General features: G+C 51.6%; 1 protein-coding gene across 38 annotated transcripts in view; it reads left to right on the top strand.

Moving 5' to 3' along the window:
• The window catches only part of MYLK4 (myosin light chain kinase family member 4), a 68,966-nt gene extending 64,712 nt beyond the window's left edge, over positions 1-4,254 (top strand). For all 38 annotated transcript variants that reach the window (XM_081523377.1, XM_081523370.1, XM_081523379.1 and 35 more), the window contains one exon: positions 221-4,254. Coding sequence is in view for 16 of the 38 variants with exons in the window: in XM_081523370.1 (XP_081379496.1) it covers positions 221-334 (114 nt within the window). In the remaining 22 variants the exon portion in view is untranslated. The remainder of the gene's footprint in view (positions 1-220) is intronic.
• The last annotated feature ends 8,958 nt before the right edge of the window (positions 4,255-13,212 follow it).

Consider the following 13,212-nt stretch of genomic DNA (forward strand, 5'->3'; position numbering starts at 1 on the left):
TACCGAAATGTCTTGCATAAACTGAAAACACACACACACACACACAAAACCCACCCAGCTCTTGTAAGCAGTGGGATCCTTCAAGGGGTTCCTTTTTTTCTCACAGACACACATACATTATAAAAAGTCCTCTGTGGTTTTCCTAAGGGGCGCAACCAACTAATTACAATTTTAAAAGCCTTGCTGAATTAACAAGAGTCATATTTTGTTTGCTTTGCAGGAAAACTGCTGCGGTTGCTGCTGCCTTGAGAAGATTTTTGGAAAAATCAGCAATTCTGATGCCTTGACCCCTACGGAGACGGGTGGCTCTGGGTGGGGGAAGCCGCCACTCTGAACTCTGAGCACCTCTGCCAGGCTTGGGGGCAGGGGGCACTGAGAGCTGAAGCCCTGGAGGCAGGCCAGCCTGCACCCCCTCCTCACACCCTGTGCCAGGGCACACCCGAGAAGACGGTCCCCGCCACCCTGAGCTTGAAGCTTTCCATCCTGGCTGCTGGGGCCCAGCGGGCCTCGTCTCTGCTACGTCTCAGATCACTGGAGTGGTCATATGGGAGACCACTGGGGGTTTAAACTGTGTTGGATGCCACAGCAGACTATTATCTACAGGACGGATGAACTGCGAGGCCCTGCCGCCTGGCACAGGGACTGGCACTCAGCGTCGTGGGGCAGACCGCTGCGTGTGCCCCCGCTCGGTCGCTCAGTCGTGTCCGCCTCCTCGCGACCCCGTGGACGGCAGCACGCCAGGCCTCCCTGTCCTTCACCATCTCCCAGAGTTTGCTCAGACTCACTTCCATCGAGTTGATGATGCCATCCAACCATCTCATCCTCTGTTGCTTTGCTCCCTTCTCTTCTTGCCCTCAACTTTTCCCAGCAACAGGGCCTTTTCCAATGAGTCAGCTCATTATAATGGAAAAGAATATGAGAAAGAATGTGGATATACATTAAAAAAAAAAGTTGGGTACATTTAGAGGGAGCACTGCCTTTCAAAGGGGTGAATATGTTGCCAGAAAAAGTTCTAAGTCCGGTGAACCCTTGACCGCTTAGTTTCTCGGCCTTTATTATTTTGATTTGGACTGAAATCCAGTGAATCCAACTGATGAGTAATTTGCTTTCTGGAACATAAGCTTTCTTTGAATTCTGAGCAATAGGCATCAGATGGCCTGTCTTCCATTTGTTTTGAGATCTCCTTCGAGAGCAGCAGTCTTCCAAGCAGCTGGTCTACTTTCTGCTGACGGACACGGGTTGTTGCCGTTCACCTTACTCTCTTCCGAGGGAACCGTCATCCACATGAAACTCGGGCTTCGAGAGGCAGGGGACGGTTAGTCTGCCCATTCATGGCCTTGAGAGTAACGTTACCTGGCCTGAGAGCCTCCCTCAATGGGGCTGGAACGAGAAGGGGTGGCTCTGGTGAGTCCTTAGGGGGACAGTGCTGGGCTTCCTGTCGAGCGACCTGGGTAAATAGGACCAGTGGCCACACCACGTGGCGGCTCTTTGGCTCAGCCCTGCTCAGGGCACCCCTGCTTGGACGTGACCCTGATGTCCAGCTGGAACCTCTTCTGTTCCTGAGCTCGTGTGCTGTTTCTTCATGTGTAACAGGGGCCCCGAGCCCTGCTGCAGAAACGGGGGTTGTTTCTCCAGGAAGCTGAGACGGTGGTTACGCGTCCAGCACCACGCCCATCACTCACTTCTTAAGCTTCTCTCACATTTTCCACTTGCAAATACCTGTTGTGTTGAGATCAGCTATAATAATGTCTTTATTTTTAGCTTAAGTCGCTCTAGGCTCCAGTTGTCTCGATAGTGATGAAATGAACTAAGAACAGCTCCGGGGGCCGCCTGGGCGAGGGGGTTCTGACAGGCGCTGACAGTTCCCCATCCTCTCTGATCCCACCCGAGAGTCCTCCTCGCCTGTCCACGTGTTTCAGGGGCGGGGGAGGCAGAGACAGAAGACACGTGTAATTAGTTCAGGCCTCTCGCCAGCTCACCGGTCGTGCAATGCGATGCATCTCTCTCCTTTGGGCCTGCACGCTCAGCCAAGGTTGGCTTCTCTCCTTCCTGTTCTGTGATTCTGCTCCGCGTTTCATTTGGTTTCCTTAAAACACACACACGCACACAAAGCCCCGTGACCGAGTGTTATGTTACCTCGCTATCTTTAGCTGCTGGTGTTCATCAGGTCTGGAAAAACACGAGGTGGTCCAGGTTTAATACTCAGCCCGCAGAGAGCTGGCATCCGTTCAGCTGCTGAACGGGACACGGGTCTGATCAGAAGCCCCTCGTGGAGGGCGTGTTCTGGCCTGAGTGTGGGTTCTCCTCCAGCCCACGCGGAGGACCTTCCGCTGGGCGTGTGGGTCACCTCGGTCCTGGTCGCCTTTCCCGGTCCCACCGCACGCGGAGGACCCAGCTCGGGCCACGTGAGCGAGTGCTTGCTTGCCAGATTCACCCACTGATGACCCCGCAGTCAGCAGGCGTGGGTTTTAGGGTTTAGAAAGGAGACTCTGCTTTGAAAGTGGCTCTCCCTAGACTGCGTAGTTAGATTTGCACACTTGGCTGGGGAGTGCCAGGGCAGGGTGCGGGGGGCTTTCTAAGGGCGCTGAGGACAGTGTGCTGAAGAGCCGATGATTGCCCTCCAGTTACACGAAATGGGGGGGTTCCCGTCTCCTGCTCAGCAGTTCCCCTCCATCCACACCCTCGTGCTGCTGCGGGACGTGGCGACTCTGATGGGAAACGGGCTTCGCACATTGGAGAAATCAAGCCACAGGCAAGCGTGGACCCAGAAGCAGAGTCTGGCTGGACCGGGGTCCTCGTGATCCCTTTTCCCCAGAAGTCACCAGGACCGAGAGGCTGTGCTGGGCCTCTCCATCCTCTCGGCGCATGTGGTGGCCTTGCTTTAGGCCGTCACTCTTCCTCCAGAAAATGGAGGAAATTAAGTGCCAGTGGGAGCATGTCCCACAGCCTGGGGAGAAAGAAGCCGTCCAGGAAAAAGAGACCGACAGGGACCCGGAATCAGCTGCTGCTTAAAAATCAGGGAGAAAAGGGCTCACGCTGTTCATGACATAAAAACCCCTAGAACGGGCTCCCACCTGGATTAACCGAGGAAACCATGTCCGGTTGAGGTTGGGTGACTCACGTCTTTGGGTGCCGTAGAGTTGCCTGGAGTCACTTTCTGTCTGACTTGACATTTTTTTGCTTTCTTTTCTCAAAGATGCAAATAGGCGTGATGATTTGTCACGCGAGGCAGACTCTGAGTGATGTAGTCTCAGATCTGTGAGAACCAACGTTTTCACCATCTTTATGGAAATTAGTGCAGCAGCGTTTTGTCCTCGTTTTAGAACCAAATATGGATTTTCTACGAGGGAAGTGAGCAGGCTCTCCTTTTATTCTTTTTTCATCCTTCTGTTCCCACGACCCCGACTCCAGCCTCTGGGTTGTGGGAGGGCCAATATTAGACTTGAGCCTGTTCGGTCTGGACTCCAGGCCAGTTGAGGGGCCTCCTTTGGAAACTGATCTGTGAGCTCATAACTAGGGGCAGGGCGGGGTCGAGCTCAGCTCTCTCCGCTGGAGATTCCGCCCTGGGTTCAGGCCGTTCCTCTGTACCGGCACCCTTCTCAAATCGGCCACGATGCCCTCCTTTACTTTTGCCCCATCTTTTAAAATATTTTACTTCTTTCTCTTTTTCTTAAGTTAAAATCAAAATCTGGCTTCTTATCTATCACCATGTTCCCCTAGAACCTCTTTGAGATGAAAATTATGTTTGCACAATGCGAGTTGCTTTCTGTCCTGAAGGACTGGGATGCGCACTCAGTGGGCGGGACTTCCTCGGCTAGGATGACTTCTGGGCCTTGTGTGAAACTCACAGCTTGTCGCCCTAGAGGGTCAGTGTATTTCTCCTCCCAGCTCTGATTCAGGCAGGTGCGTCGTCCCTGGTGGTCTTTCTGTGGACAGTTTCACCTTCCGTGAAGGCTTCTCACTCCCCTGCTGCTGCCCACTCGAAGGGGCAGAAGAGTCCTGGACCGTGTGGGCCTGTGTTGAGTCCTGCACATTCTGTAGTTATCCCGACGGATAGATGCCGGTGAGCCCTCTGGACGAAGTTTTTCAGTGCAGACAAGAAACAAAAATGGAGCCCCAAAGCAGTGACCATATATATCGTGTGTATTTTCTATTTCTGGCATAGTTTCATTCAGCTGTACTCCTTTTCCCTATAAAGATGTGTAACAGTCATATATATGTATCATATTGAAAAATAAACTTGGACCTTGTTAATCCTTTGGTTAATGAGCTAATCTACTCAGGACGGCCCCTCCTGACCTTGAACGTGGAGTAACTCCTCTCGGCCCTCCTGTGCCCACCCAGCCCCTGCTCCTTGGGCCTTGGGTAATTCCTCTTGCTGCCACCCCCGGCCCCCAGCCCTGCCTAGCCCCTGTCGGCTGCCGCCCCCGGCCCCCAGCCCTGCCTAGCCCCTGTCGGCTGCCGCCCCCGGCCCCAAAGAGGTGGCAAGAATACACAGAAGAACTGTACAAAAAAGATCTTCACGACCCAGATAACCACAATGGTGTGATCACTCACCTAGAGCCAGACATCCTGGAATGTGAAGTCAAGTGGGCCTTAGGAAGCATCACTATGAACAAAGCTAGTGGAGGTGATGGAATTCCAGTTGAGCTATTTCAAATCCTCAAAGGTGATGCTGTGAAAGTGCTGCACTCGATATGCCAGCAAATTTGGAAAACTCAGCAGTGGCCACAGGACTGGAAAAGGTCAGTTTTCATTCCAATCCCAAAGAAAGGCAATGCCAAAGAATGCTCAAACTATCACACAATTGCACTCATCTCACATGCTAGCAAAGTAATGCTCAAAATTCTCCAAGCCAGGCTTCAGCAATACGTGAACCGTGAACTTCCAGATGTTCAAGCTGGTTTTAGAAAAGGCAGAGGAACCAGAGATCAAATTGCCAATATCCGCTGGATCATCGAAAAAGCAAGAGAGTTCCAGAAAAACATCTATTTCTGCTTTATTGACTATGCCAAAGCCTTTGATTGTGTGGATCACAATAAACTGTGGAAAATTCTGAAAGTGATGGGAATACCAGACCATGTGACCTGTCTCTTAAGAAACGTGTATGCAGGTCAGGAAGCAACAGTTAGAACTGGACATGGAACAACAGACTGGTTCCAAATAGGAAAAGGAGTACGTCAAGGCTGTATATTGTCACCCTGCTTATTTAACTTCTATGCAGAGTACATAATGAGAAACGCTGGGCTGGAAGAAACACAAGCTGGAATCAAGATTGCTGGGAGAAATATCAATAACCTCAGATATGCAGATGACACCAACCTTATGGCAGAAAGTGAAGAAGAACTAAAGAGCCTCTTGATGAAGGTGAAAGAAGAGAGTGAAAAAGTTGGCTTAAAGCTCAACATTCAGAAAACTAAGATCATGGCATCTGGTCCCATCACCTCATGGGAAATAGATGGGGAAACAGTGGAAACAGTGTCAGACTTTATTTTTGGGGGCTCCAAAATCACTGCTGATGGTGATGGCAGCCATGAAATTAAAAGACGCTTACTCCTTGGAAGGAAGGTTATGGCCAACCTAGATAGCATATTTAAAAGCAGAGACATTACTTGGCCAACAAAAGTCTGTCTAGTCAAAGCTGTGGTTTTCCCATAGTCACGTATGGATGTAAGAGTTGGACTATAAGGAAAGCTGAGCGCCGCAGAATTGATGCTTTTGAACTGTGGTGTTGGAGAAGACTCTTGAGAGTCCCTTGGACTGCAAGGAGATCCAATCAATTCATCCTAAAGGAGCTCAGTCCTGGGTGTTCATTGGAAGGACTGATGTTGAAGCTGAAACTCCAATACTTTGGCCACCTCATGCGAAGAGTTGGCTCACTGGAAAAGACCCTAATGCTTGGTAGGATTGGGGGCAGGAGGAGAAGGGGACGACAGAGGATGAGATGGTTGAATGGTATCACCGACTCGATGGACATGGGTTTGGGTAAACTCCAGGAGTTGGTGATGGACAGAGAGGCCTGGCTTGCTGCAATTCATGGGGTCGCAAAGAGTCGGACACGACTGAGGGACTGAGCTGAACTGAACTGAATGAGCTAATTTGTGGACGTGGCAAACGCGATGCAAATGCTCTCCTCTGGACGAGGATGGTGTATGACATCTGATGATATCAAGAACCCAGGCTACACTCACAGGGGCCCCAGACCATCCACAGGAGCCCCGGGGAAAACTACTCCCCCAACTTGGATGCAAGGAACCAACACAAGCTGCAGGGGTTTTCCCCTAATTTTAGCACAAAGATACAGACTGAGATAAATACAAAGCACCTAGTGCCAGCACCGTGTGTGAGAAATCACGAAGGCAGCTAGCAGGAGCTCACCCTTCCTTTAGCCCTGGGGTGATTCCTCAGACCCAGAGGGGTGTGTGTCTACCCCAGAGGACCTACTGCTGAGGGACTCAGGATGAAACGGCTGCCCAGCCTGGGGCTTCCAGTCGCTTTCCCGGCAGGAACGCTGCTGTGAGGGCTCTGAACCTAGCCGTTGTCTGAGGATGATGTGGGGCCAGGCCAGCATCCCTAGTCTAGCCCCTCAGGGGTGGCTGCCCACTCATACTGGCTGGCATGGTCCCTCTGGGATGCTTGGGGTCTCTGCTGGGAGCAATGGACCCTGTGTTCACACAGACACCCTGTTACTCACTCGAGACTCAGGCTTCCCCACCCGGTGTCAGGCCAGGCCCTCTGACCTCTTTCCCGGAGGAGGAACCCTCCTGGGCCTCTGTGATGTTGTGACACAAACCACAGCCGTGTGTTTGACCCAGGTTCCGGGTCCTGGCCCGGAGCTCCTAAATGCCCCGGAATTTCCTGAGTGGCCACACCTGAGCTGTTGCCCTCTGGTGATTCTGGGCAGATGAGGCTGGTGGTCTGAGGACCCAACCTCAGGATCGGGGGACGGTGGGGGGAGGCTGGCACGCTCCCCTGGCCCCTCCACCCCCGCCCCCAGGGAGGGGGAAGGAGCCGGGACCGAGCTAGAACCGGTGGCCCAGAGTTGATCCGTCATCCCTGGGTACTGACACCTCTATTAAGAACGCTGAACGAAGGGACCTGGAGAGGTTCTGGGTTAATGAATGTGCTGGAGGGGGCGCACCCTAACCCCACCGGGTCAGAGCCTCCTGCTCCCAGGACCTGCGCAGGCCTCGCCCTGGACGTCTCTTCCGGCTGCTCGTCCGTGTCCTTCACTATGTCCTTCGTAGCTCCCCGGGAGTGAAGGCAGTCCCTGGGTTCTGTGGACCAAGCATCGACTCAAGACGGTGGCAGCCTAGGAGGCGTCCTGGGAAGCCGTGATCTGCAGTCGAGTTGGACAGAAGGCTGTCTGGGGGTGGGGGGCCTGAGGGACTGAGCCCGGGACCGGGGTCTGCGCTAACTCCAGGCGAGTGTCACGGCGGTTGTGTGCGGAAGCCCTACACACTCGCTGTCAGAAGTGTTTCAAGGAGCGACGCAGTCTTCTGCCTCCAATACAGGCACAAGTGGGCCCGGGGTCCAGCTCCACCCTTTCCCAGGAGTGTCTGCCCGCTGGGGCTGGGGGCTTGGGCTGCTCCCTCCTCCTGGGCCCTCACCTCGGCCTCCCCTGGGGGGAGGGGACCGGCGGTCTCCCTCACCTGCATCCCAGGGGAGACACGTGGTCACTTCCCCGGCCCCCTCTAACAGGCGGCCCCACCCCACCTTGGGATCCAGACCCATCAGGGGTTGAGAGGGTTCCAAAGCCCCCCTTCAGTAAGTCTCTGCTCCTGCTCCCGTCACTGGGATCCCCGAGAGCTTGCCTGTGTCCCCGGATGTCGCCGTGGGGACAAATAGTTTCCCGACAAAGATGCTTCCCTGTGCTCAGGGCCTCGCCTGCAGAGCTCGGTCCCCTCGAAGCGCACTCGGTTATGAAGTGATTGATGGCAAAAGTACGGAATACTATTAATAAGTAAGATTTTCTTTACCATGTGTACTCATGATTTTAAAAATATTTCCCCTGTGCATATGCTCAAAAATATGTCAATTTGAAAGAAAACAACCTAACGAGGAAATTCATAATTCTTGCTAATTAATGTCTGAACGTCTTTCCCCCTCAATGACTTCACACACCTGTTCACTGTAAATTTCCCAGGAACTTTTTATACTATATTAATGTTGTCCAGAACTTGGACACACACCTGAGGTTTTTCTGAATTTTAATTATTCTCAAATCAATTTTAATATTCTGAATAATTTCAGACTTACCCATATGTTTAATAAAATTGAACTTTAAAACATTATGAAGTTTTCCTACTTTTTTTTCAAACGACAATGTACAGTCTGCCTTTATAAATGCTTTAAAAATTGTTTTTAAAAACTCCTTTCACGGAAAATTTTCCTATTTATCTCAAATCTTATCATTCCATAACTCACTAGCAGCTTTTCTCGTGAGCAGGGCTCACGATTTTCCAAGGGGCAGGAGTTTGCTTCTCTGTCAACACTGCCTTCTACTGACTTTTCGAGTCTCAGATGCTGTGGTTTTGGTCGGTTTTCCTGCAGCAATTTTCACTTTCCTTCTGTCTCACTCAGGGACAGCTGTGCTACCTTAGAAATTTGTCTGACATCCACCTGTTTCTTAAAACATGTTTGGTTAAGGTACTTGAACACACAGGATATTACTTTGTTGTTATCGTTTAGCCGTTAAGTCACGTCCGACTCTTTTTTGACCTCAGAGACTGTTGCCACCAGGCTCTTCTGTCCATGGGATTCTCCGGGCAAGAATACTGGAGTGGGTTGCCATTTTCTTCTGCAGGGGATCTTCCTGACCCAGGAATTGAACTTCCAAGCCTCCTGCATTGGAAGATTTTTTTTCTTTTTTTAACTGCTGAGCCACCACAAATCGAGTAATGATGGCTCCTGTTGTGACAATCTACGGGGACTTGAAATTTCAAAATAATACTCTTCAAAATAGAAGAGGAGGCCTTGTCCATGTTGGCAAAGTAAGGTTTACATTTTGTCACAATAAGCAGCAAACAGAGTTTACTGTTTAGCCTTCATATAGGAGTTTTATTGCAGAGTAACGTAAATGTCAGGCTTCCCTGGTGGCCTGGTGGTAAAGAGTTTGCCTGCCATTTCAGGAGGTGTGGGTTTGATCCCTGGATTGGAAAAATTCCCTGCAGAAGAAATGGTAGCCCACTCTAGTATTCTTGCCTGGGCAATCCTGCGGACAGAGAAGCCTGGCAGGCTACAGTCCATGAAGTCACAAAAGAGTCAGACACGACTTAGTGACAAAGAACAACGACAAACTTAACAGCCACTTTATTAGTCATTGGTAGTTACTACGTGGTGACGTTAAAGAGGCAGCTCGCAACAGAAATTAGACTTAGGTGGGCACACGGGGCTTCCCTGGTGGTTCAGGTGGTAAAGAATCTGCCTGCAGCGCAGGAGACCCAGGTTCAATTCCTGGGTGAGGAAGATCCCCCGGAGAAGGAAATGGCAACCCACTCCACTATTCTTGCCTGGGAAATCCCATGGACATAGGAGCCTGGGGGACTACAGTCCGTGGGGTCGCAAAGAGTCAGACACGAGTGAGCAACTAACACTTCATACTTCAGATAGGTATATATGGTGATGGACTTCCTGACGTTAAAAACAGCCTTTTTGGTCCAAATTTTAGCTTTTACAAATAAAGTTGCTATGAACATTCATGTGCGGGTCTTTGTATGAACGTCTTTTGCTGATCAATCTGGTGTGAAGTTTATCAATTTTATTGATCATCTCAAATAACTAACCCTTTCCACCCATCTGTCTTCTCTATTAATTTTCTCTTTTCTGTTTAATTGCTTTCTATTATTATCTTTTATATTCCCTTTCTTTTCTTTACTTTGGGTTCAGTTTGGTCCTTTTGTAAAATGTCTTGAGGAGGAAACATAGGCTGTTGATTTGAAATATTTCTCCTTTTCTAATGTAGGCACTCAGGGTGAATGGTTTCCCTAAGTATCGCTTTTCCTGTCACCCTGAGGAAGCCTGTGATACAAGGGGGAGGCCATCCAGGTAGCATCATAAAATAGAGTACCCAGCTGTCTCCTGATAGCACTGCCTATGGGGCCCTCTCAACGGGCATCGTTGCAGACAAAACTAATTAACTCCTTCATGACTACACTCCCTGGATACAGCCCGTGGAAGAGCAGTGTTGCTGAGTTTTTGCTCTCATGTACCATTAAAAGCGAGGTTCTAATGTGCTTCACCCAAAGGCTGGCACTCGCCGTCTGCCTCTACAAGGATTAATTCACAAACTGCCGTGACCACTGACCTTCAACACCCTCCGAAACGAGTTCAGGGTGGAGATCAGGAGTGAGGCACTCTGTGCTCTGGGAAAAACTGCCAGAACACACCTTTAGATAGTTAGATATTTCCAGAAGATTTTATGAGCTCAATTCCTGCGTCTCTTCATGTCTAGGAAAGCACTAAATTTTTTCATGGTGATGTCTGCTCCTCAGGACCAGCAGTAGCCTTCAGAAGACGCAGAAACCTTCTGCAAAAACGTGTGCTTGCTTGCATGGACTGCACTTTTACCACAACCACGCGTGCACTGGCCTCCCCTGCCTGTTCAGAGCAGCTGCTCAGGGCTCTCTGCGGTGCTGCCTCCCGGCTATAGTCTTCATTTTGCCCCAGAGAAAACGTAACTCTCACGTTGTGCTTTTTTTTTTCAGTCAACATAAGCATTGGTATTTATGTGCATAAAAAGTCAGTGATCTGGCGTATGACACGCATGCGTATCACCATTAATTAAGCAGATGTTTTGTACTGGATCCTGTGTGTAAGATTTACTCTCATTCTCTAACTTCACTTCCAGGGTAACCTGTGTGAGGTGCTGGTCCTACGATAATGCCATTTTCCACCCCAGAAAGCTGTGTCCTCCACAGTGAGGTTGAGGTGATTCTCTGTGAGTGTGGACATGGGTTTATCCTAAGGTCTTTCTAACCCAAATCACAAAGCAACCCTCTCCCTCTTGACTGCGTCCACGGCCTGTGCACAGACAGGCAGGTGACCCCTGATGAGGGCTGGCCTGGTGAGGTGGCTCCAAGTCACGGGGCAGGGGAGAAACCGGGTGAGCACCGCAAACCTGAGAACCTGCGACTCTCTCCCTTGCGAGAAACGTGTCTGCTCCCGGGGGCTTACTGGGAGAAGCTGCCTCAGCTCACGAGATGGCCCACTGGTGGCTGCGGTCACACGGTCAGCCAGCACCCACGGGCACCAGCGGGCAAAGTGAAGCTCTCTTTAGGCCCGTGTTCACTGTATTGTTTTCTATTGTCTATGAATACACACACACACACACACACACACACGATTTTACCCTCAAGCAAACCTTTAACAAAGGTTAAGTTAAATGATCATGAATTCATACACCAAACATCGGAGCACAGTTGGGTTAAGGATGGAAAATTGTTTAATCGCACACAGATGCACTTGGGTGCTCACGGGAAGGGCTTCCTGAGCGCTCCCTTGTAGCATCTGCCCTGAAGGGTCACAGGTCAAAGTGGAAGACGAGGATGTGTCTGGGGGGGTCACCGGATGCCCCCACCTTCTGCGCGGCCAGGTGAGTGCTCACCAGGTAACCATTCCCGGGAAACGTGTTTCCGGGCTGCACGTGTTAGACACTCTGACCCATCATGTCTGTTTGAGGATCCATCTGTTCATTCAACAAGGAAGCACTCTGTTACATTTTCACTCTTCCGGCTAGTCTAAAGCTTTGTTCATATCCGTCGGCCATCCTGGAGCAGTTTAAATCAGTGCGGGTTTTTGTTTTTTATTAAGTGTCAACTCTGCTCTGGGCAAGGCCGGCCTCACCGTTACCCAGAATGTTCAGCAGGCCCTGGGAGTCCCGGTGCAGAGAAGCACCGCTGTTAATAAAAGCTGGTCATGGCTCAGGGCTTATCTGCGCTCCGTCCCCTCACCTCTGGGCTCCTCTGTGCTGCTCGGGGCTCCGGTTCTCCTCCATCGGGAGGACAAGGGTTTTGTTTCAGGATGTGAGCTCTGTGGAGACTCAGAGACGCCTCTCCAGCAGTCCGGGCTGGAAAGGCCTCTGCAGAGCAGGCTGGGAGCATTCAGCTGATGTTTCAAAAATGGCAGAAACCTGCTGGTCGGCCCCTGTCTCCAGGGAGGAGTTCCAAAAGCCCAGGTGACGTGTAGGCCTTCGGCAGGCGTCTAGTGGCCCAGAGCTCCTTTACACACGTGCATGTCCCATCCACTGGCCCCGGGAGTGAGGCTGGGTTGTTGGGTTCTCCCTGTGCACCTTGGGTTCCATTAGATGTGGGGCCTTCGTGGCGGCTGCAGGGCCCAGGGCAGGAAGTATGCCCCTGGCTTGCCTGGAGGGACTGGACACTGTTAACCCTTCTCCCGTGTCTGTCTGTGCAACGATTCAGCCTAAGTCTAGGGATGAGAGGTGCGAGGTGACAGTCTCACAGCTCTGATTCTTCCTGCCTCAGGGAGACCCTCGCTGTGACAGGGACCCAGGGCCAGAGGGCTAATGACAAAGTGGGAGGCCCTTGAGTTCACCCTCCTCCTTGGCGCAGCACGGACGGGCACCTGAAGCGCCCCCAGGTGATCCCTGCCCCTGAAGCATCTCAGAGGGTGATGGACCTGTGTTCTCTTTGGCCAGAAAGACTTTCCCTGCCGGTGTCCATGCTTGAACTCTACCTGCAGCTGGAGCCACACCCTCAAGCCACCTGGGCTCATGGTGGCTGCAGGGGCTCCAGCCCTCCCCTGGCTTTCAACATGCAGGACCCCTTCCTGAGCCACAGGAAGTGACCTCGTCCAGGTGGGCACAGCCCTGGAGCAAAGCCCCGGGGACCCTCAACCCAGAGCAGCTGGACCAGAGAGAGATGCCTGCTCCAGCCCGGAGAGGGGCAGGGGCACACTCCCCACCCCATGCCCGAAGCCCGTTCCCAGCGACAAGGGCTCCACGGGCTCCTCTGCCTCTGGCTCTTCCGCACTCCTCCCCTCACTCCTTTGTGGGATGACTTTCCCCGTAAACCAACTGTGTCCAAGCTCACGTCTCAGGATTTGCTTTCAAGATCCCTCAAACGAAAACAGACACCAAGCTAAATCCACACGTCAACAGAATCACCGCCCGCCCAGGTCACTTCTGTTCCCTCTCGTGTGTGACCACATGACCGAGGGCAAGAGGACGTCAAGTGACCTGATTTCCCTGGGAAG

Source organism: Giraffa tippelskirchi, chromosome 8 (genome assembly GCF_054371585.1).
Source record: "Giraffa tippelskirchi isolate mGirTip1 chromosome 8, T2T-mGirTip1v1.2.pri, whole genome shotgun sequence".
NCBI lineage: Eukaryota > Metazoa > Chordata > Mammalia > Artiodactyla > Giraffidae > Giraffa > Giraffa tippelskirchi.